Source organism: Rhineura floridana, chromosome 6 (genome assembly GCF_030035675.1).
Source record: "Rhineura floridana isolate rRhiFlo1 chromosome 6, rRhiFlo1.hap2, whole genome shotgun sequence".
NCBI classification, from domain to species: Eukaryota; Metazoa; Chordata; class Lepidosauria; order Squamata; family Rhineuridae; genus Rhineura; species Rhineura floridana.
This window is the reverse complement of record NC_084485.1, coordinates 6,720,203-6,745,535: the sequence shown is the minus strand read 5'-3', so window position 1 is coordinate 6,745,535 and position 25,333 is coordinate 6,720,203. Positions and strand designations below refer to the sequence as shown.

Here is a 25,333-nt window from a genome sequence, read left to right as displayed (position 1 = left end):
TATAAGGCCATCAAGTCCAACCCCTTTGGGAGCAGTGCAGGGAAGGAGGGAGCTGCACCATGCAGGATGGAATCTGGCCCTTACCAGCTGGTAAGCAGAAGCGTCCTTCTTGCACGGTGCTGCCTCGGGGGTCAGGTCGTCGGGTGGGAAGAACAAGAGGCCAGGCAGGAAGGAGAGGTCAGCCGAAAGAGGAGCACCATCTCCTCCTCCTCACCTCCTCCGGACCGTATCTTTAAGTAGGGTTTACAAAACCCTCCTTAAACATTAGGCCTGCCCCCAAATTGATCCGGGCCTGGATGCAGGGTGGGGCGGATGGTCCCCGGGTTGCCACAAGCTGAGTCATCCTGATCCAGGGGATGCAGATCAGTGCAATGGGGTAGATGGAGGGTTCACTGCACAGCCTTACTAAACATCTAAATTCCTGAATGCACCATCAGAGCATGGATGGGGTGCACAGCATTTGCTGGACTGCATTCAAGATCGCCAGTGGTAATAAATATATGGTTTTCTCCCTGATGTGCCAGTTTTATATGGGGTTTAATATGTGGAAGCACTCAAGTGTTTAAGTCCATCCAGGGCCAGCCCCAGGCATGCTGGGACCCTTGGGCTCCAGCCTGCCCCAGGCCCCAGTGCACCCTTTCCATGATTTGCGGCAGGATCACTGACATGGATCACAGGGTGGAGCTTCGGAGCCTCCGCCATTTCCTCACTCAACCTCCCTTTCTCAGCTGTGTTTTGCAGCTGCGCACACAGGGCTACCCTTAACCAAGATGGTGGCCGAGGTTTCGCTAAGGGGCTGAAGCCTCTGCTGCCATCTTGGTTGATGGCAGGGATGCGCGCACATAGCATGCATGCATGCCATCAACCAAGATGGTGGCAGAGGCTTCAGCCCCTTAGGGAAACCTCGGCCGCCATCCTGGTTAAAGGCAGCCCTGTATGCGCTATGCGTGGAGCCGTAAAACACAGCCAAGAAAGGTAGGTTGAGGGAATGGCGTGGGCTCCAAAGCTCCCCCCCTGCGATCCGTGGCAGCGATCCTGCTGCAATTTGTGGAAGGGGAGTGGAGGGACCCTTCAGGGGCCCCTGTAGCCCCAGAGGCCCTCAGCCAGGGCCCCACCTGGCCACCCTTTGGAGCCAGCCTTGAGTCCTTCACCTACAGTCTTTGCAAGCAAAAGCCACAGTACAGCAGCTGATTCTTATTGTGTGCACCAGCTCTTGATTATTAAATTATTCCACTTTCTTGAAATAAACAGTTCTTGGGTGCATGTGTCTATTATGAAGTACAGAGAGAGTTTGACCTTATTAGTATTTGTTCACTTGGTGTTCTCTGTTAATTTGTTTTTCATCTGTTTCCCATGACCACAAAAAAGCTGATGATATGTTTTCTGCTGCTGCTGGCTGTTTCTGCCTTGATTTAGCGTGCTATTGCAAACCCAGGCCCTGCAGGAGAAAGAAAGCATCGCCCCAAGGGAAGGAGAGGCTGCTGCTGCTGTGCTGCTGCTGCTGCGGGACCACCACCCCCACCACCCTTCCCAGAGGGACTTCTGCCTGGCAGGACCAGGCCCCAGGTACCCAGCCAGCCAGGACTGATTCTTACCATCTGTCCCTCTTTCGAGGGATACATAAGCCGGCTGGCTGAGGTGGCCTGGGAGACCCAGGCCCTGCAAGAGAAAGAAAGCATCGCCCCAAGGGAAGGAGAGGCTGCTGCTGCTGTGCTGCTGCTGCTGCGGGACCACCACCTCCACCACCCTTCCCAGAGGGACTTCTGCCTGGCAGGACCAGGCCCCAGGTACCCAGCCAGCCAGGACTGATTCTTACCACCTGTCCCTCTTTGGAGGGATACATAAGCCGGCTGGCTGAGGTGGCCTGGGAGACCCAGGCCCTGCAGGAGAAAGAAAGCATCGCCCCAAGGGAAGGAGAGGCTGCTGCTGCTGTGCTGCTGCTGCTGCGGGACCACCACCCCCACCATCCTTCCCAGAGGGACTTCTGCCTGGCAGGACCAGGCCCCAGGTACCCAGCCAGCCAGGACTGATTCTTACCACCTGTCCCTCTTTGGAGGGATACATAAGCCGGCTGGCTGAGGTGGCCTGGGAGACCCAGGCCCTGCAGGAGAAAGAAAGCATCGCCCCAAGGGAAGGAGAGGCTGCTGCTGCTGTGCTGCTGCTGCTGCGGGACCACCACCTCCACCACCCTTCCCAGAGGGACTTCTGCCTGGCAGGACCAGGCCCCAGGTACCCAGCCAGCCAGGACTGATTCTTACCACCTGTCCCTCTTTGGAGGGATACATAAGCCGGCTGGCTGAGGTGGCCTGGGAGACCCAGGCCCTGCAGGAGAAAGAAAGCATCGCCCCAAGGGAAGGAGAGGCTGCTGCTGCTGCTGTGCTGCTCCTTTCTTTTTCTTTTTTTTACTTTTTGTTGGTGTGTTGATGCAATTTGAGATGAATGGGTGCCTGATTATATGAATGTATGTTTGTTTATATGCTGTATATATGGCTGTATATATAGCTGTTTTTATACGTTTAATTGTTGTATATTTTAGTTGTAGTATGTGCTTCAGAGAGAGTTTTATCCATCAGGCGGGGAGACTTGAGGGGGCCCCAATTGCCGTAGTGACGGGCAAAGGAAGGTATGGCGCTGTGAGAAGGACGTGCCAGGTAAGGGGAACGCGGTCCAGACATGTTGTGGCTGTGCCTTGTTCCGGTCCTTCCCACACCCGCAAGGTCGTTGGTAGTCCTATCAGCCATCTCTCAGATCTCCAGTTGCTGTTATTAAATGCCAGATCGGTATATAATAAAACCTCCCTCGTCCACGATTTGATTGTGGATGAGGCAGCCGATCTGGCATGTATAACCGAGACCTGGGTGGGTGAGCAGGGAGGAGTTGGTCTCTCTCAGCTCTGCCCACCGGGGTACCTGGTCCAGCATCATGGTAGATCTGAGGGTCGGGGAGGTGGGGTCGCTGTCGTCTATAAGAGTTCCATCTCACTCACCAAGCACCATGTTCATTCAGTTACTGGCCTGGAGTGTTTACACCTTGTGTTGGGCCAGAGGGACAGGCTGGGAATCCTTTTGGTGTACCGCCCACCTTGCTGCCCAATGGCTTCCCTAACTGAGCTGGCGGAAGTGGTCTCGGATATATTGTTGAGGTCCCCCAGACTAATAGTACTGGGGGATTTCAACATTCATGCCGAGACCACTTTGTCTGGCGCGGCTCAGGACTTCATGGCTTCCATGACAGCCATGGGGCTGTCTCAATATGTTAGTGGTCCAACACATGTATCGGGGCACACTCTAGACCTTGTTTTTGCTACTGAGCATGGGGAAAGTGATCTGGATGTGGGGAGTTTTACAACACTCCCTTTGTCATGGACAGACCACTGCTTGCTGAAGTTTAGACTTTCAGTAACCTCTTCCCTCTGCAAGGGTGGGGGACTTATTAAAATGGTCCGCCCCCGGAGACTAATGGATCCTGAAGGTTTTCAAAGGGCTCTGGGGGATTTTCCGGCTGATAGGACTGGCGCTCCTGCTGAAGCCCTGGTCGCTCTGTGGAATACGGAGATGACCCGGGCTGTAAACACGATCGCTCCTGCACGCCCTCTCCTTTGTAGAGCTCATACAGCTCCATGGTATACTCCGGAGCTGAGAGCGATGAAGCAAGATAGGAGGAGGCTTGAGCGGAAATGGAGACGAACTCCCGACGGATACAATTATGCGCTGGTTAGTGCTTCGACTAAGCTCTATGTAGGAGCAGTGAAGGCAGCTAAAAAACATCATTTTGCTGCCACTATTAAATCATCTCTTTGCCGCCCAGCGGAGCTCTTTCGAGTTGTCCGGGGGCTTCTCCATTCAAACCCTCCGGACAGGGTGGAATCATCGGAGGCCCGCTGTAATCAGTTTGCCGATCACTTCCAGAATAAGATCTCATGTATCCGCCGGGACCTAGACTCTCAAGTTATAGCAGTAGATCCTAGTGAGGTGTCCGGAGCACAGTCTTGTCCTGTTTTGTTGGATGAGCTTCAGTTGGTTCAACTCGAGGACGTGGACAAGGTGCTTGGACAGGTACGTGCAACCACTTCGGTACTGGATCCTTGCCCCTCCTGGCTGATAAAAACTAGCAGGAATGGAACAGGTAGCTGGGCCAAGGAAGTGATAAATGCCTCTTTACGAGAGGGAGTGGTCCCGGGCTGTCTGAAAGAGGCAGTGGTGAGACCACTCCTGAAAAAGCCTTCCTTGGACCCAGACAATTTTAACAGCTACAGGCCAGTGGCGAATGTTCCATTCCTGGGCAAGGTCTTGGAACGGGTGGTTGCTGGCCAGCTCCAGGCGCTATTGGATGAAACTGATTATCTAGATCCATTTCAATCGGGTTTTAGGCCCGGTTTTGGCACTGAGACAGCCTTGGTCGCCCTGTACGATGACCTATGTCGGGAAAGAGACAGAGGGAGTGTAACTCTGTTGATTCTCCTTGATCTCTCAGCGGCTTTTGATACCATCGACCATGGTATCCTTCTGGAGAGGCTCGCGGAGTTGGGAGTTGGAGGTACTGCTTGGCAGTGGTTCCGCTCCTACTTGGCGGGTCGTCTCCAGAAGGTAGTGCTTGGGGAACATTGCTCGACACCGCGGGCTCTCCAATATGGGGTCCCGCAGGGGTCAGTTTTGTCCCCCCTGCTTTTTAATATCTACATGAAGCCGTTGGGAGAGGTCATCAGGAGTTTTGGAGTGCGTTGTCATCAGTATGCTGATGACACGCAGCTCTACTTCTCCTTTTCATCTTCTTCAGGTGAGGCTGTCGATTTGCTGAACCGTTGCCTGGCCTCGACAATGGACTGGATGAGAGTTAACAAACTGAAGCTCAATCCAGACAAGACTGAGATGCTGTTGGTGGACGGGTTCTCTGATCGGATGGTGGATATATACCCTGTCCTGGACGGGGTTACACTCCCCCTAAAGGACCGGGTTCGTAGTCTGGGAGTCTTTTTAGACTCTTCCCTCTCACTTGAGGCTCAAGTAGCCTCGGTGGTTAGGAATGCGTTTTACCAACTTCGGTTGGTAGCCCAGCTACGTCCCTATTTGAGTAAAGAGGACCTTACATCAGTGGTACATGCTCTGGTAACCTCACGTTTGGATTACTGTAATGCGCTTTACGTAGGGCTACCTTTGAAGACAGTTCGGAAGCTACAACTAGTGCAAAATGCGGCGGCCAGATTGCTGACAAGGACCAAGCGGTCCGAGCATATAACACCTGTTCTGGCCAGCTTGCACTGGTTGCCAATATGTTTCCGGGCTAGATTCAAAGTGTTGGTATTAACCTATAAAGCCTTATACGGTGCGGGACCACGATACCTTGCGGAACGCCTCTTCCGATATGAACCGGCCCGTGCACTACGTTCTGCTACGAAGGCCCTCCTCCGGGTTCCAACTCACAGGGAGGCCCGGAGGGTGATGACAAGATCTAGGGCCTTCTCAGTGGTGGCCCCCGAACTATGGAACAGTCTCCCTGAGGAAGTACGCCTGGCGCCGACTCTGCTTTCCTTCCGGCGCCAGGTCAAAACCTTCCTATTCTCTGAAGCATTTTAAGTTACATTGATCTAATTTTAATAATGTTTATTGTATTGTTGATTGTATTTTAATACTATTTTGTTATTCATTGTATTTTTATACTATTTTATGTTCACCGCCCAGAGAGCTATTGCTAGTCGGGCGGTATATAAATTTAATAAATAATAATAATAATAATAATTTTAACTTGTTGTCTTATACGCTGGTATTTCTATTTTCAAAAGGACTGCTGTAAACCATTTTGAATGTATGGGGAGAAAACAGCCTATAAACGTTTGAATGAATAAATCAATGTGCTAGTCCACATGAATGTAAAAATCACAGTGTGAACAAACTATTAATGAGCCACTTTAGCTTGAGAAATGGAAGAGGAACAGCATTTTATCAGCTGTTAAGTAAAAACAGCCCATTTCAATGGTCTTCTGTTTTGGACATTGGTAGGGTTACCAAGTCTGGAAGCAGATTCTTGCTGAAGCAAACATGAGTGGGTTCAAGCAATGGGTTTACTCTGAATAGGACTAGCATTGAATACTTCCCTTTTTAAAAAAAAAAAAATCTTTTGGCTGGTTAACAACTTCACAAAATTTGTAAAAGTGTAAATTTTGAAGGAAGGCTATATGTAGGGAGGGAAGGACCTGTCAACTTTAGTTTCTCATTTTTCCAGACTTAAATCCAGTTGTCTGCATTTATGTAGCTATTTCTGATTTTTTTAAAAAAAATTCTCATGAAAATTCATCGACATTTTTGTGTACATTTATTTATTTATTTATTGTATTTATATACCGCCCCATAGCCGAAACTCTCTCTGGGCGGTTTACAGTACCATTTCTCCTAATAAACAGTTTTACATGCAGCTGTATATAAAATGTACACACTTTTGCAAGCAATTGCTCCTAATATAAAGCTTTCTGTATGTTATTTTCACTAATATATTAATTTTTATGCTTATCCCCCCCCCAATATATACATTTTTGTAAATATTGGTTGGAGAACTGCATTACAAAATTGGGATAAGTATGAAGTTCAAAGGATGGGTCTGTTTTGCTTCTCATACTGTTTCAAAAAGTGTGGATTTGATAGATTTGCCTTTAAAGGTGAACTGAATAGTGTATATCCCCCATGCCTGTCTGTCTTCATGTTCACCAATTGCGTTGGGGAGTGCAAAATTAGGTGGGCCCACATCAGAAATTCTCTGTCCTCTCTAGCTGCAACACCTGAAGGATAGAATAAATCAGGAACAGCTCATAAGGTGCACTACTGGAATAGAAGGAAAACAGTGGTGTAACCAGCCACCTACTAATGCATCGGTTGACTTCTTGACCTCGCACGCCAAAATATCCCGGTGGACAGGCATGGACACACGCACCATACTGGCGGATCCCATCCCTCCAGATGAGCAGGAAAAGCCGCTGCTGGCAGGAGATGCATCCGTTGTCCTCCGAACACATAATACACCCGGTGCAGTTCTCAAACAACGTGGCACTTACTAGAAAAGAAAGAAACCAGAGATGTGCAAGGCGGTCCAGCTGTCTGGGGGAGGGGGGAAGAGCCGGAAGAGGAACATTGGCGAACCGAGCATAAGTAGGGATGGAAGGAACTGTCATTCTGGGTTCTCTCTGTCTCTCATGTTTCCAGTCTTAAATTCAGGTCTCCACATTTCTGCAGCAATTTTAACAAGAAAGCTACGTCAGCATTTTAGTGCAAATTTCTCCTAATACACACATTTTCGTAGGCACACGTTTTAAGTAATGTGCAGATACTTAAAACACACATATTTTAAGTAATGTACAGATTTCTGCAAGCAAGTATAATGCATTTTTATATGTCATTTTCACAAATATATTAATTTTAATGCACACTTTCCTCTAAGATGTGCATTATTGTAACCATTGGCTGGAGAACTGTGGAGCAAAATTCAGGTATATGTGAATTTCGAAGGATGGCTGTGTTTTGGTTCTCATATTGTTTTGGAAAGTTCAAATTAGATAGATTGGATTTAAATGTGAACTGAATTAAATTTATCCCCAAGCCTAAGTGCATGTAACTGAACTAATGGCATATTTGTCCTGTGGTTTGCCTTGGTCTCCTTTCCTTGCTTTCATCTTTGGGTTTCCCTTGTGTCTGTTATTAATTAATTAATATACAGCTTAATCCCAAAAAAGGCTTCTAAGTGGTTTCCAGGTATCAAAGCCAATTATTTATTTATTTTATTTATTTATTTATTAAATTTATATACCGCCTGACTAGCAATAGCTCTCTGGGCGGTGAACATAAAATAGCATAAAAATACAATGAATAACAAAATAATACTAAAATACAATCAACAATCCAATACAATAAACATTTTTAAAAGTAAATCAGTGTAACTTAAAATGCTTCAGAGAATAGGAAGGTTTTGACCTGGCGCCGGAAGGAGAGCAGAGTCGGCGCCAGGGGTACTTCCTCGGGGAGACTGTTCCATAGTTCGGGGGCCACCACAGAGAAGGCCCTAGATCTTGTCATCACCCTCCGGGCCTCCCTGTGAGTTGGAACCCGAAGGAGGACCTTCGTAGCAGAACGTAGTGCACGGGTGCAAAATAAAACAATCCCAGAAAACATTAACATGTAAACTTCCGCAATTAAAATATGTAATAAAATAATCCCATTACAACAGCACAGCAGTAAGAGTAGGTTGAGAGACCGTATAATTGAGAGACTTTAGATTGCAGGGGCTTGCCCTCTCATTCTTTGTAAAGCACCATGTTTGTGGAATATTTATTTATAGAGGTATTTATAATCTGCACTTTCATCAATGTATATCAAGGAGGTATACAGAACATTGTAATAAAATCAGTGAAAACATCATAAAAAACATCAATAAAGCAACAGTAAATCCTAGTTGATTGAAAAATAATAATCATATTGCCAAGACCTGTCTGAGCAACGTAGTTTTCAGAACACATCTAAAAGAATGCAGGGAGGGTTCCTGTGAAACCTCTACTGGCAGAGAGTTCCACAGGGCAAGACCTGCCACGCTAAAGGCTTAGTACTAGGACCACCAGAAGTGCCCCATCAGAGGATCTCAGTGATTGAGGAGGAGCACAAGGCATCAGACAGTCCTTAAGGTACTTTGGGCCCAACTTGTTTATGGCTTTGTGAATGAACACAAGTACCTGCCATCAGCCAAGATGGTGGCAGAGGCTTCAGCCCCTTAGGGAAACTTCGACTGCCATCTTGGTTAAGGGAAGCACTACGTGCACAACCGCACAATAGCCAAGAACAAATTCTGCCTAGAAGGGACATCTCCCTATTAAAAGCATGCACGCTTGCTTATCCCAACACTCCTTCTCAAGCTGGCATGTAAGAACCCCAGAGCCCCATCTTGACTGAAAGTTCTGAAAACAGTCTCTTGGCAATGGTTTTGCCAAGATGTCTGCTGTCATCTCTGTACTTGGGCAGTAGTTCATCTCGATGAATCCTTTTTCGGTCAGCTCATGCCCTATGTGGTATTTAATTCCTATGTGCTTAGTGTGCGGTGTGATTATCTCAGTCTGAGAAAGTCTAATACAACTCTGGTTGTCTTCCAATGTCTGAATTGGCCTTTGCACTCTTATTCCAAAGTCTTTTAGCAAGCCGTTAAGCCAAATGGCTTCTTTGCACGCTTCTGCAGCAGCTGTGTATTCAGATTCTGTGGAAGAAAATGCTATTATATCTCATTTGCGACTGGCCCAGGTCCACCTCCATATGTAAACAAGAAACCACGAGTGGATTTGGAGTCTAAACTGTCTCCAGCCCAGTCTGCATCAGTGTAACACACAAGTTTCGGATCACTATTAGCTGGCAATCTCAGCTTAAAGTCCATTGTCCCTGTCAAGTACTTAGCCACCCTTTTGACAGCAATCCAGTCCTTTTGTGTGGGTGTGCTAGTTTTCCTACATAGGATCCCTACTGCACTTGCTATGTCAGGTCTGGTGTTGGTGGTTAAGTACAGAGGTTTCCCTGTTGCTGTTCTGTACTGGTTGTTATTTGGTAAAGGTTCACCTACACCATTGTCTTTAAGAAAGTCTGTCACCATGGGCATTGCGACAGGGTAGGCACCTTTGAGTTCTAGAGTCTCTAAAAGTTCAACAATCTTTTGCCTTTGGTTGAGGAGGTAAGAGCCATCTCCTTCCCTTTCAATTTGGATCCTTGGGTAGTATGTTGCAGTGCCTAATTCTTTGATTTCAACTTCTTTGTTTAAATGATGTACAATTTCTGCAGTGGGGGCCTGCTCTAGTCGTATAATCTCCCCATGCAATCGAGAATCCAGGGTCCTAAAACACTGAGGGAGTAGAAAAGCCACCCCCACTGCACAGGTTATCCCCTCCAAATTGTGAGAAGCAATGGCGATGGTGGTCATAATGGGAGTAGAGCTAGCAGGGCCATCCAGTGATGAGATGGAATGAGACAATTGTCTCAGACAGCAGGCAAAGGGGAGTATCATTATTAACCACCTTAATTATTGGGCTGGCCACCACCCACATATGGAGGTGAGAATCTCCATCTGATTTGTTTTACTTATTATTACATTTACAACCCAGCTTTTCCTCCAAGGAGCTCAGTTTGGTGTACATGGTTCTTCCCGGCGCGGGATCACGATATCTGTCGGAACGCCTCTTCCGATATGAACCGGCCCGTACACTACGGTCTACTACGAAGGCCCTCCTCCGGGTTCCGACTCATAGGGAAGCCCGGAGAGTGGTGACAAGATCTAGGGCCTTCTCAGTGGTGGCCCCCGAACTATGGAATGGTCTCCCCGAGGAGGTGCGCCTGGCACCGACACTATCATCTTTTCGGCGCCAGGATAAAACCTTTCTCTTCTCTGAGGCATTTTAATTCCTGTTAATTGTAAATTATTATATTTTGATTTTAGACTGTACAGTTTTGTGTACAGTTTTGTGTTATTTTTATTGTATTTTTAATGTTCACCGCCCAGAGAGCTGTTGCTAGTCGGGCGGTATATAAGCTTAATTAAATAAATAAAATAAAAAATTCCCCTCTCCATTTTATTCTCGCAACAACCCTGTGGGGTAGGTTAAGCCAAGAGATGGTGACTGGCCCAAGGCCACCCAGTTAGCTTCATGGCTGAGTGGGGATTTGAACCTAAGGTCCTAATTCAACACTCTAACCACTACACTTCCTTCTCTTCCCTGCCTGTGCCCCACTCTGAGAAAGGGCCAAGGAGATCCTTTCTCAGAGTGAGGCATTCTGGGTGAAGTGGTCCAGCGACTGCCTGCGCTGCTGCCACAGTGGGAAGGAGGAGGAAGGAGTGGTGGTGGTCCTCAAGATGGCCTTGGGTACTTGTTTGCTCATCCTGTCCCTTCCTCATCATGTGAGGGATTAAGAAGGGCTGTCAAGGGCTCTGTTGGCTGTGCATTCATCCCCTTCACAGCATGCTAAATGACTATTCCCTAGACCAGTTGGTCATGGAACCGACCAGAGGGACGGCAACCCTGGACTTAATCCTCAGTGGGGACCGGGACCTGGTGCGAGATGTAAGTGTTGTTGAACCGATTGGGAGCAGTGACCACAGTGCTATTAAATTAAACATACATGTAACTGGCCAATTGCCAAGAAAATCCAACACGGTCACATTTGACTTCAAAAGAGGAAACTTCACAAAAATGAGGGGATTGGTAAAAAGAAAGCTGAAAAACAAAGTCCAGAGGGTCACATCGCTCGAAAATGCTTGGAAGTTGTTTAAAAACACTATATTAGAAGCTCAACTGGAGTGCATACCGCAGATCAGAAAAGGTACCGCCAGGGCCAAGAAGATGCCAGCATGGTTAACGAGCAAAGTCAAGGAAGCTCTTAGAGGCAAAAAGTCTTCCTTCAGAAAATGGAAGTCTTGTCCGAATGAAGAAAATAAAAAAGAACACAAACTCTGGCAAAAGAAATGCAAGAAGACAATAAGGGATGCTAAAAAAGAATTTGAGGACCACATTGCTAAGAACATAAAAACCAACAACAAAAAATTCTATAAATACATTCAAAGCAGGAGACCATCTAGGGAGACGATTGGACCCTTGGATGATAAGGGAGTCAAAGGTGTACTAAAGAACGATAAGGAGATTGCAGAGAAGCTAAATGAATTCTTTGCATCTGTCTTCACAGTGGAAGATATAGGGCAGATCCCTGAACCTGAACTAACATTTGCAGGAAGGGATTCTGAGGAACTAAGACAAATAGTGGTAACGAGAGAGGAAGTTCTAAGCTTAATGGGCAATATAAAAACTGACAAATCACCGGGCCCGGATGGCATCCACCCGAGAGTTCTCAAAGAACTCAAAGGTGAAATTGCTGATCTGCTAACTAAAATATGTAACTTGTCCCTCCGGTCCTCCTCCGTGCCTGAGGACTGGAAAGTGGCAAATGTAACGCCAATCTTCAAAAAGGGATCCAGAGGGGATCCCGGAAATTACAGGCCAGTTAGCTTAACTTCTGTCCCTGGAAAACTGGTAGAAAGTATTATTAAAGCTAGATTAACTAAGCACATAGAAGAACAAGCCTTGCTGAAGCAGAGCCAGCATGGCTTCTGCAAGGGAAAGTCCTGTCTCAGTAACCTATTAGAATTCTTTGAGAGTGTCAACAAGCATATAGATAGAGGTGATCCAGTGGACATAGTGTACTTAGACTTTCAAAAAGCATTTGACAAGGTACCTCACCAAAGGCTTCTGAGGAAGCTTAGCAGTCATGGAATAAGAGGAGAGGTCCTCTTGTGGATAAGGAATTGGTTAAGAAGCAGAAAGCAGAGAGTAGGAATAAACGGACAGTTCTCCCAATGGAGGGCTGTAGAAAGTGGAGTCCCTCAAGGATTGGTATTGGGACCTGTACTTTTCAACTTGTTCATTAATGACCTAGAATTAGGAGTGAGCAGTGAAGTGGCCAAGTTTGCTGACGACACTAAATTATTCAGGGTTGTTAAAACAAAAAGGGATTGCGAAGAGCTCCAAAAAGACCTCTCCAAACTGAGTGAATGGGCAGAAAAATGGCAAATGCAATTCAATATAAACAAGTGTAAAATTATGCATATTGGAGCAAACAATCTTAATTTCACATATACGCTCATGGGGTCTGAACTGGCGGTGACTGACCAGGAGAGAGACCTCGGGGTTGTAGTGGACAGCACGATGAAAATGTCGACCCAGTGTGCGGCAGCTGTGAAAAAGGCAAATTCCATGCTAGCAATAATTAGGAAAGGTATTGAAAATAAAACAGCCGATATCATAATGCCGTTGTATAAATCTATGGTGCGACCGCATTTGGAATACTGTGTACAGTTCTGGTCGCCTCATCTCAAAAAGGATATTCTAGAGTTGGAAAAGGTTCAGAAGAGGGCAACCAGAATGATCAAGGGGATGGAGCGACTCCCTTATGAGGAAAGGTTGCAGCATTTGGGGCTTTTTAGTTTAGAGAAAAGGCGGGTCAGAGGAGACATGATAGAAGTGTATAAAATTATGCATGGCATTGAGAAAGTGGATAGAGAAAAGTTCTTCTCCCTCTCTCATAATACTAGAACTCGTGGACATTCAAAGAAGCTGAATGTTGGAAGATTCAGGACAGACAAAAGGAAGTACTTCTTTACTCAGCACATAGTTAAACTATGGAATTTGCTCCCACAAGATGCAGTAATGGCCACCAGCTTGGATGGCTTTAAAAGAAGATTAGACAAATTCATGGAGGACAGGGCTATCAATGGCTACTAGCCATGATGGCTGTGCTCTGCCACCCTAGTCAGAGGCAGCATGCTTCTGAAAACCAGTTGCCGGAAGCTTCAGGAGGGGAGAGTGTTCTTGCACTCGGGTCCTGCTTGCGGGCTTCCCCCAGGCACCTGGTTGGCCACTGTGAGAACAGGATGCTGGACTAGATGGGCCACTGGCCTGATCCAGCAGGCTCTTCTTATGTTCTTATGTTCTTATGCTTCCAGATCCTCTTCAAAATTTTGCATTTCCTCCACTGCCTTAACCAGTGCATAAAATGGTGCAATTGTGAAAAGGCAGTAATACGACCAAATTGAGCCATTTATATTCATTTATTTATTACACACATATAAAAAGTAATCCGTCTATGTACAGAATTCGTTCCATCCTGACATTCTGAAAACCATTGTTTCTCATTTGAACTTAAGTGGAGCAGAACTGACTGGGTGACAGAATCCCAGAACAATTACAGAATGGAATCGTTCCATTCCACTCATCCCTAACGCCGAGACATTTTGGCGCCTGGAACAGAAATATAAATGGTGTCCCCCAATCCCACAGCCATGGCGGGAAAAAAAGAAAAATGCAACCAACGAATAAGGACCTGCTTCCCCAAATCTGCTGCTTGCATTGCTGCTGAAGATGGTCAATCTCTCCCCCACCCAAAGATTTAGAAGCAACAGGAAAGCACCACCGTCCCTCATTTCTGTGGTTCCTCCCTCTTCTCTGGTGAAGCAGTCTGTCAGATCTCAGGGTGTCAACAGAAGTTCAACTTTCTGCAACACCTGCCTTTGCATTGCAAAGGAGGCTTGCCTTACACTTTGAAAGCCTCCACGGAGAGATCCTTTCTCGCAACCAGGGACTGTGAGCAGGAATCTAACCTGGCAACTCTCATAAGGCTCTGTTCACCTCGGAGAGAGCTTTTGCCACAGAGAGCTGCAATTATTCCAAAGCATGGTAAATTAAGAACCAGTTGGCAGTTAGGAAAGCAACGTCCTGGAAAAATTAGCTGATGCCTGTCCAAATGTCAAGGGTAGAGGCAAGGGTAAAGGCAAATCTAAGGTGCAGAGGAGCAATCATGCAGCCAATCTCACACTAAGTGATGATTTGTTGATCTTTGCATTTTCCTAACCACTACTTAATCATTGAGAGCCAGTGTGGTTAAGGTGTTGAACTACGACCTGGGAGACCAGGGTTTGAATCCCCACGCAGCCATGAAGCGCACTGGGTGACCTTGGGCCAGTCACTGCCTCTCACCCTAATGAAAACCCTATTCGTAGGGTCGCCATAAGTCGGAATCGACTTGAAGGCAGTACATTTACATTTTACTTAATCATTGCACAAGAGAAGCTTTGCAAGAGCCCATTGGCTAGATCATGGGTAGCCAATGTGGTGCCTTCCAGAAGCTGTTGGACTCCAAGTCTCGTCAGTCCTACACAGCACGGCCAAGGGATGATGAGAGTTCTAGTCCAGCAACATCTGGAGGGCACCACACTGCTTACCCCAACTCAAACCAATGTGTAAGTAAAGCTCCTTTGCCAGTTCATTAGAAGTATCCTCAAGAGCTCAATTGGCTACATAAGTCCGCAGCTCCTCCTTAGAAGAACTCATTTGCAAGTTCAATATGGCAAATGATCTTCATTCCACAAGAGCCAATGGGTAGATCAAGCCCTAATTTGTTACAAAACAAGTTTCTTTTCATCTGAATAAAGATAAACATAGGAAATCTTAGCAAGACATGCTGTTATTGTACTTTATTTCGGTGCATAATTTTAAGTACCAAAAAGGTTGCCAGGTATTTTTTTTTAACAAAGCGTTAGACCAGTCAACTGTATATAATATCTATTTGCTTGATGCTGAAGGTCAAACCACACCCTCTCCCTCGAGGCCGCACACCCCTCTCCCATGCAACTCCCCTCGCCAGCCCAAATTCATACACTCCTCGAGTGTTTTTGCCTGGCTGGGATGCGTCCTCGAACTCTGATCATGCTTGTATATAGTTTTGACAAATATACAGATTTTTGCAAGCTGTTTTCCCTAATATAAGGCCTTTCTGTGTGTTATTTTCACTAATATATGCATTAATATGCACACTTTACTTCAGAAAAGTGTGAATTTCGAAGGATGGCTGTGTTCCTGTTTGCATATTGTTTCAGAAAGGGCAAATTTGGTAAGCTCAACTTTTAAGTAAGAATTGAACTGAATTTCTGCCCCATCCCTAGTGAGACCTTGGGGCTATTGAAGGTCACTTGGGCTCGGAAACTAAGTGACCATTATGTGTAAGAACTAACCGCTTTGTGTCTGTTGCTTTTTCTTATGTGTTTGCTGTAGCTGTAGCTTAACAAAACTTTAAAATCCATTGAACTTGTCTGAACAATCACTGCTTGGTTCAGATGGTGGAAAGACCCCGACAGACTCCAGGTCTGCGCCTTTAAAGGAGGGTGGTAAGATCCCTGTTAGAGAGTGTTAGGGCCATATTATAAAATATCTCAGAAGTTGTATGATATGTCCCCAGTGCATGGACAGCACTGGGAAGAGTGAGTGTGTATGTGGGGGGGAGGGGGAGGCAAGCACAACCCTCCTGCGCTCCCTTGCACAATAATAGGTGTGTATTATTTATTTATTTATTTGTTGCATTTGTATACCACTCCATAGCCAAAGCTCTCTGGGCGGTTTACAAGATTTAAAAACATTAAAAAACAAATATATAAATTTAAAAAGACATTTTTAAAAAGCAATTTAAAAACACATGCTCAAATGCCTGGGAGAAGGGGAAAGTCTTGACCTGGTGCCAAAAAGATAACAGTGTTGGCACCAGGCGCACCTCGTCAGGGAGATCATTCCATAATTTGGGGGCCACCACTGAGAAGGCCCTCTCCCTTGTTGCCAGCCTCTCAGCTTCCCTCCAAGTAGGCACCCGGAGGAGGGCCTTAGATGTTGAGCATAGTGTATGGGTGGGTTCGTGTCGGGAGAGGCGTTTCATCAGGTATTGTCGTCCTAAGCCGTGTAAGGCTTTATAGGTTAAAACCAGCACCTTGAATCGAGCTCGGAAACATACAGGCAGCCAATGCAAGTGTGTAGTCCTGTACTCCCAAACAGGGCTTGTATCTTTAATTATTTATTTGTTTATTTAATAAATTTATATCCAACCCTTCCTCCCAAAGGAGCCCAGGTCGGCAAACACGCAAGCAATGAAGAAAAAAATCTAAAGTCATCTAAAGTTAATCCCAATACAGATGGAGACTGGGAAGATCTCCACTGGAAAGGCTGGCTGAAAGAGGAACGTCTTCAGTAGGCGCCGAAAAAACAGAGACGGTTCCTGCCTAATGTTTAATGGGAGGGAATTCCACAGGGTAGATGCCACAACATGTGTTAGCATTTAAAGCCTTACCTTCCCATTCAAATGCTCAAGCCAGTTTAAGAAACAAAACCACACAAGAGACAGCAGGTTAAAACTCAAAATCAAGGGGTTTAAAACATCAACAGTTTGGAAATTGCAATGCCTGCCAAAAGAGAAAACAATAAGCCTAGCAGGAAGGGGGTAAGGTGGGCCTCCCTCGGAAAAGAGTTCCACAGGCTAGAGAAGTCCTGCTTCCATGTCCCAGCCACGTGCAATTTAGATGGTGGTGAGACCCAGAGCCGGCCCTACCGTTAGGCAGAATGAGGTGACCACTTCAGGCAGCAGATGCTGGGCGGCACTGGTGGCAGCCCCCTGGCTGTTCCTGCTGACCCTCTGTTGGAGGAGAGTGCTGAAGGAAGACCCAGTTGGCTCCAGTTTAGGGAATACAGAGGCGGAACCATCATATCCTTTGCTTCAGGCAGCAGTGGAGGCTGGACCCTTTAGGGCAAATGGGGGGGCACTGCCCCACCAACCTCAGTCTGCCCTCAGGAAGCCCCCACCTGCCTGCCTTCCTACTTAGAACCACTCCAGGGTGTGGCACAGGCTGGCAGCTTCCTCCTCCTCGGTCTCAGGGTGGCCTTGTAGAATTCCACAGGGCGGTGGATTGCCTGTCATGGGCCATAGTGCTACCTGCTGTTGGCCTCCCTACCTTCTGGCCTACCAGTCATCATGGCCAGCATCCATCACTGCCTGGTGAGATATGGAGGAGAGCCTCTCCAGCAGATCTTAGCGAGTGGGGAGGCTGATATGGGGACGAGCAAACTACTGTACAATAATGTGGGATTCATCAGATATCAGCAGTGATGCCCCTTGCCATTTTGGAAGCTGGCTGAGCTGAAAAGCAGAATGTACGTTTGGAAAGAGATGGGAAGGTCTCTAAAGGTAGGAAAAGCTTTTGCTAATGCTCATATCCCTGTGCAGTAGGCAGAATTGTGCCCATGAACTAATGTGATTTTGATGATCAAAATCATACAGCTAATATCTGAGTGTTCATTCTCCTCTGAATAAACAGGTCTAATAAAGAGAGATTGACCTAGTCTCACTGACACCTATCTCCTAAGGGTTATCTCTACAAAACAGGAGAGGCCAGTGGGGAGGGGCAGCATTGCACCTGTGGCCTCCTGGCAGTGTTGTCACTGCTGCTTACCAGGAGGGAAGGGGAGCGGCAAGGCAAGGAAGAGGTCAGCGCAGTGTGGGCATATCAGTGGGAGCAGTGGATTGGTTCTGCTGTTGTGCCTGCACAGCAACAACCTCCCTACCTCCTCGCCCTCCCAGTAAGTGGGAGTGATGCTGTTGCTGGGTGGCACTTGCCCCTGCTCCCCGCTCCTGCTACAAACTCTACTAATACAAATCAGATACTCCTAAAGCAGCGGTGAGTTCTGAGGTGTTCTGTGTGCATTTATTTATTTAGATTTAAAGCCTACCCTTCACCCTAATATCCTAGGATATTTCAAAATATAGCTTAAAACAGTAAAAGCATCAATTAAAGTATCATTAAAAACATTACTACACTACATCAGAAGAGACCTTCAAATCTCTGCAGCATTTATCCACCTCTAAAGGCCTGGGCAAAAAAGATGACTAGAGATGCATGAGAAATTTGATTCAGTTCACATTTAAAGCTGAATCTATCCAATTTGCATTTTCCAAAACAATATGAGAACCAAACACAGCCACCCTTCAAAATTTACACTTATCCAAATTTTGTGATGCAGTTCGCCAACCAAACAATGTTTACAAAAATGCATATGTTAGGGAATAAAAAGTGCACAAAAATGAATATATGAGTGAAAATAACATGCAAACATGCATTATATGATCAGAAATTGCTTGCAAAAATGTTAGTCCAAACTGCCTACAAAAATGTGTTTATTAGGAGAAATTTGCACTAAAATGCTGGACAATTTTCATGACAATTTTTTTATAAAAGAAAAATTCTGCAAATTGCTGCAGAAATGTGGAGAATTAAATTTTAGGATTGGGAAAATGAGAACCAAAACTGACATATCTTCCCAAACAACAGGGCCAGATGCACCAGGGAGAGGTGCGAGTTCCATACCCTTGGGGCCACCACCAAAAAGGCTCTCTCCCATGGCTCTGCCTCACAAATTTTAGAGGGTGGCAACACTGTAAATAGGGTTACCCCTCTGATCTTAACAACTGGGCAACTCTGGATGGAAGGTGGCACTCCTTCAGATATTTGGGGCCCAAGGGTCAGAATGATTGTGTGAATTAAATCTGCCTTCACAATAATGGAGAATGCACAATGAAAGAAAATCAGTCAGCGATGCATAATTCCAGAGACTAAGGGCACTTCCAGACTGTCACCCTTCCTGGGTGGGGTTTGGTGACGTACTGGCATATAGTCGATTGAGAGCTCTTACACAATGAACCCACTTCCCAAAAAGAATAGACTTTTTGAGACAGGAGAAGTGGCAAGAAAATTTTATTTATTTATTTATTTATTTATTTATTTTATTTTATTTTATTTATAGACCGCCCATAGCGAATAGCTCTCTGGGCGGTGAACAGCAGAGTTAAAATACAAAGTTACAATAAAACATACAAGGTCACAACAAGGTAGAGTAAAAAACATTGAATATAAAACATGAACGTTAAAATGCACTAGGGAGAAAGCTAGCTGTCTCAACATCAATCTAACCTCCCCACAAATAAATCAGGATGAATGCTCACTAAATAACCAATGTTGTCTAATCTCTCTGCAAACACATTGGAACGGGCACTCAATAAACAGGTCATCCGGATTGTGCAAGCACCCACTGTGCTCAGCCAAATGTTTGCAGGTGCAAAATTTTGGCTCAAATTTGGAGCATGTGGGAGGTGAAATGGGGGCTAAATCCCTTCTCAATTTTCGGAGGCAAGTGGTCAAACGTTGGGGTGAGGGTAAAGCTCACCACCATTGCCCACAACTCCTCCAAGCAGCTGTAAAAAAGAAGTCATCATTCCCCTTTCCCAACACTCCCCAAACCAATGCTGCATCATCCTGGAGCTTCACTCCCAGGAACTTTGGGGGAAGGAAAACAGCAACTACCAGCTATCAGCAGTGGGTTTTGCTTCTCCATCTCATGAATGTCCACCTCCCATGAAAAATCAGTCAAAATCCACACACACACACACTTTCTTCACAGATTGGAGATGATGCTCTGGATGTGCATTGAGTGCGGCATTTTGGCCCAGCATCACAGAAGATGCCAAGCAAAAAGAAAATAAGGAGGAATGAAACAAAGCAATCTCTATGCAACTGAAAATGATTTTCTGACCTCTCAATAGAATCCTAGGGTTGAAGGTCATGTAGTCCAGCCCCTTGCTCAGTGCAGAAAATCCAGAGCTTTCACACCCCCAGCAGACATTTGTCTGTCTTCTGCTTGAAGACCTCCAGTGAAGGAGAACTCCACCCATTCCACTAATTGGTTCCATTGTCAAGACATTTCTACTAATGTTTAACTGAAACCTATTCCCCTGTGACATAAGCTCTTTAGATCTAGTCCTACCCTTTGGGGCAGCAGAGAACAAGTCTTTGCCCTCTTCTGTGTGACAGCCCTTCCTGTATCTGGAGAGTGCATTCCTCAATCTTCTCTTCTCTAGGCAAACAGGTCCACTCCCTTCAACCTTTCCCTGTGGGATTCCTCATGCGATTCATAGACAGGGAATCGCCTACCATCATAAGTAAGAAGATGTCTCCTTTTTGCCATGTCTCAATAATGGATTGTGTATGTTGATAGATACTGGGGTGGAGGACTTATGAGCCCAGAATGGAACCCATCAGATGAGCACAGGAAGCTTTACACCTCTTCAGACCACAGATCCATCTAGTCCATGACTGTCTACTCTGTCAGCACTTCTTCAGGGTCTCAAGATGAGGAATGTCCCCCATCCAGCTACCTGAGAGCCTTTTTAACTGGAAATGCCAGGGACTGAGCCTGAGATCTTCTGCACCCAGGCCACGCATCCTTTTGCTAAGCTGTGGCCTCAACAAAGGCTGGACAAGGTAGTAACTTCTCAACATCCGTTTTGGAATAGCGGCTCCTATAGTGGATTCAGCCCAAGCACAGCAAGCTCTTTTTCAACATGGGTTTGATTTGATACGGTTGTTGCTACTGAGAGCTTAGCATCCTCTCATCCAGCTACTAATGCACCTGGGAGTCATAAGACTTTATGGTTTGCATTATGCATTTGCTGCATGCCGGTTGCATCGGTTTTGCAGGCTGTGTCTCAGGGGATTTCCCTTCTACATAATGGTATGTTTGAGTTGATCTTGTTTTCTTTCAACTTCTTTTTTTAGAAAGTATCTTTCCCCTTCTTTTCTGGTGTGAAAAGCAAAAACAAACTAAGTAGCTTAAGGATCATTACCAACGGAACCATGTTGCCAGCTGGAATGTCTTTCCATTCATGAAGCAAAACTGAGGGGTTTTTTTTGTTGGTGGAAAACAAATATAACGGCCTGGTTCAGACCAAACATGAAGCCATGGTTTTCCACTACATGAATGAGCCGTGGTGAGCTTCGTATTTGCATTCCCCACTCTTCCTCTTGTGCACACCAGAGGAAGGATTGGAAGCATCTACATCCTGTTTTAAACAAATCACAGTTCCTTGTAGCATCCAAACTCAGGTTTGGTTTGTTATACCTATGGTTCCAGAACAAACCAGGATCTGAAGCCATGGTTCAATTCTAGTTTGTCCTCACTAACTATAGTTTAAATGAACCCCAGTTTCCCGGGTTCAGATGTCACAGGGAACTGTGGCTCATTTAAAATTGGGAACAAAAGTGTTCTGTCTCCTCTTTGTGAGCATGGAAGAGGATAGAGGAGCAGAAGTGTGTGCAAGTTTCCTTTTATTTCTAAACCAGTCAATATCTTCCCCTTTTAAATGTGATTTGTAGAGTGACTGTCCACATTCTTCCCCAATGCTATTCCTTTGAGGAAGAGCTTGTTCTAACAAGATGAGATCATTGAGGTGCACGAATCTCCCTAATTTGACTAAAAAGACAGGGTCCAATATTTTGGCATCAACCTGTGAAGCAGGGAGCCAACAAGAATGCAAAGGCTCTGGTCCACATGAGACAACATGGAGCAAAATCAGGTCAAGGTAGCTAAAACTCCACATGGATGCTGGGCCACGTTTTGCCAAACGATTTTGCCCTTTCCGGAGGCAAGAGGTTTGGGATCTGAATGACCGTGAAACACACTGATGAGGAAGGAAAATGTAGTGATTTTATTGAAGCAAGCTAACAAGCTGAGACTCCTAACAAGTGGGCTCTAATCTCTTACACTCAAGCAGCTGATGATGACAGCTTTGATCTTGTGTTTGCCTGTTTCTCCCTGCTGGAAACCTCATTATCATCAACAGGCGGAGGGATCCCTTTGGCCCAATTTTACACCAAGCTGTGTGTCCTTGCAAGCTGGTGCCAAGGCATATCTGCCCAGATCGAGAGTCCTGTATTTATACCCAAAAGACCCTCTGGGAGGGGGCACATACCTATGAGATCATTATCTTCCAAGCACCCAGGTTGCTGGGTCCTTACACAAGTGACTTTTGTTTATCTCTTCTGACCCTGTATTTGCTAAAACTTGGGTTGGGAATACAGCTGTCACACTTATTCTCAGCCTTTGCCCGTGCCTTCCCTCCATGGGCATATTGCTTTATTTTGGCTAACAAAAGGCTTTCTCTGATTCTTGCTTACATAAGCAGGGTGAGAACATCTGCAAACCAAGGAAGCTCACTGTCCCTTCTCAGCTTGGGAAAGCCATAAACAGGCCCACCTCGGCAAGCAGGGGTGTGAGACGAGCTTATCTGGATTGTTTTGGTTGTTTTGAACAACTTTTCCCAAGCCCTGTTTTTGAACACAGGCAGAGTGAAGAACTTCTTTCTCCGGTTATTATGAACAGTGTCAGGAAGCCTGTGCTTTGAGCTCTCCAAACTCCAATACTATGCAATGACAGTGTGCAAAAGCAATAAGCACTCCATAAATCAGGGGTATGAGACATGAATTATGGGACAGGGGCCATGAGGCATGCCATACTAAGCCTACTTGTACATCTAGATGCTTCTGGAAATATTGGCACTACAGTCCATTATACACAGCATGTTCTCTGCAGACCAAAGAGTTGGCACACACATTATTTGCATCATGTGGAGTTGTGTGGAAACAGCTTCTGCGCAATGATTTTCCCCTCGCTGTTGCTGGGACACTTAGCACTGCCAATGATGGATGGAGCTTCCCTTTCGATACTCCAGCTATTTCTACATTACAAAGTGGCTCCAAGATTGCCAGCGGAACTTGCAGGGTGACAGCATAATCTTAACCTTGTCTACTCAGAAGTAAGTCCTATTAAACCCAGGTAAGTGGGGTTTGAAATGCAGACGCACATTCCAGGAAACAGCGAAAGTGGCCAGGATTTATTTTTCCACTCAAAAGTTGATTTCAGCAGTATATGTCCTGGCCAGCAGAGGAAGGTCCAGCCAAGTGGCGAGAATTAAAGAACCCATCTGTCCTGCTAGACAGAAGGTTAAAAACCTTCCCTGTTTGCTTTCAGTAATTAACAAGACACTGTTTCCTACAATGCAGAGCCAGAATAAAGAATTTTTAAAATCTTTGGAAATATTTTTTTGAATTGACTGTATCTTGTTTATACATTTCTCTTTCCATGTTAGAGGGAGCTACCTAGCTAGCACTGAGTCAGACTGTTGGTGCCCAGTATTGTCCACACCAACTGCCAGCAGCTATCCAGGGTTTTTGGCAGAGAATCTCTCCCAGTTCTACCTGGAGATGCCGGCAATTGCACCAGGGACCTTCTGCAAGCAGAGCAGATACTCTAGCACTGAGCTATGGCCCTCCACCAAATTTGGTTTCAATGCTCTCAACTTGGTGCAGTTCGGCATGCGTAGTAATAACCCTGCCTGTGTAGATGCTTGAGGAAGATGATTGGGTTTGAAAGAAGGGGTAACTAGGTGACATTGGGAAGATCCTAGACATGATGCGTGGAGCCAAACAACCAAGATCTTCCTCTTAAACAAGTCCTCTAAAAGTGATCCCTCCTTTGGAGAAAAGACAGCCAGTACCCGTCTGGTGCAATGAATTTGCTCTGTGATAGATTCCAGAGGATAGTCTATTCATAGGGAGATGAAGGAGGTGTGAAAATTGGAGGGAGAAATATCAATAACTTAAGATATGCAGACGATACCATACTACTAGCAGAAACCAGTAATGATTTGAAACGAATGCTGATGAAAGTTGAAGAGGAAAGCACAAAAGCAAGACTACAGCTGAACGTCAAGAAGACTAAAGTAATGACAACAGATGATTTATGTAAAGTTGACAACGAGGACATTGAACCTGTCAAGGATTATCAATACCTCAGCACAGTCATTAACCAAAATGGAGACAATAGTCAAGAAATCAGAAGAAGGCTAGGAATGGGGAGGGCAGCTGTGAGAGAACTAGAAAAAGTCCTCAAATGCAAAGATGTATCACTGAACACTAAAGTCAGGATCATTCAGACCATGGTATTTCCGATCTCTGTGTATGGATGTGAAAGTTGGACAGTGAAAAAAGTGGATAAGAGAAAAATCAGCTCATTTGAAATGTGGTGTTGGAGGAGAGTTTTGTGGGTACCATGGATTGCGAAAAAGACAAATAATTGGGTGTTAGAACAAATTAAATAGAGCTATCACTAGAAGCTAAAATGATGAAACTGAGGTTATCATACTTTGGACACATCATGAGAAGACATGATTCATTAGAAAAGACAATAATGCTGGAAGAGAATAGAAAAGACAATAAAGAGGAAGGCCAAAGAAGAGATGGATTGATTCCATAAAGGAAGCCACAGACCTGAACTGACAAGATCTGAACAGGGTGGTTCATGACAGATGCTCTTGGAGGTCACTGATTCATAGGGTTGCCATAAGTCAAAATCGACTTGAAGGCATATAACAACAACAAGATTCCAGAGGAGAAGATTTTATTCAAAACTAGCAAAACTGTAATTGCTTCTACACTAGCAGTTCTGTCTAAAATTGGTTTCCTTCCTTCATTCCCTTTTTTTTGAGAATCATTGCTAGTCCATTGCATTCCAGTCTTTTGTGGTGGATGCTATCTTTGCACCTTTTTCAGATCTAATTTGAAGTGATTTTTAAAATTTGAGATGCGGTTGCAAGGCTAGCCTATCCAGCAAAATATTACTGAGAATTTTTCAAAGCTATTGTGCTTTTAATTAATGCCTTCCTCATTATTATTCCATCCTCATAATTGCTTTAGTGGGAAAGAGGTGTTACTGAATTGTCCCATAATTACTGAGTTCCTATGCTGAACAAATGCCCACCCTCCCATGCTAGCAGGTAGATCATTGTCGTCTCTTTTGTATGCTGACGACGCTGTCCTACTGTCCTTAACTTGTGTGGGTTTGCATCGTCTTCTAAAAGCGCTTAGCTCTTTTTGTGAGACAGAACATCTTATAATTAATCATGGCAAGTCTAAGATCATAATATTTACCCATAAAGGATCCAAACATCGTTGGTGGCTGAACAACCATCCGATCGAACAAGTTCCATTTTATAGATATCTGGGGATTATTTTTCATTCATCGGGTTCCTGGGCATATCATTTAAGAAATACTGGTGAAAGTGTGCAGAGAAGCACT

The 25,333-nt window shown here is 45.4% G+C and overlaps 1 protein-coding gene across 1 annotated transcript in view; it reads right to left on the bottom strand.

Moving 5' to 3' along the window:
- The window catches only part of RSPO4 (R-spondin 4), a 56,504-nt gene that overhangs the window by 8,595 nt on the left and 22,576 nt on the right, over positions 1-25,333 (bottom strand). Inside the window, exon 2 of the mRNA XM_061630206.1 lies at positions 6,853-7,041. Coding sequence (XP_061486190.1) covers positions 6,853-7,041 — 189 coding nt within the window. The remainder of the gene's footprint in view (positions 1-6,852; positions 7,042-25,333) is intronic.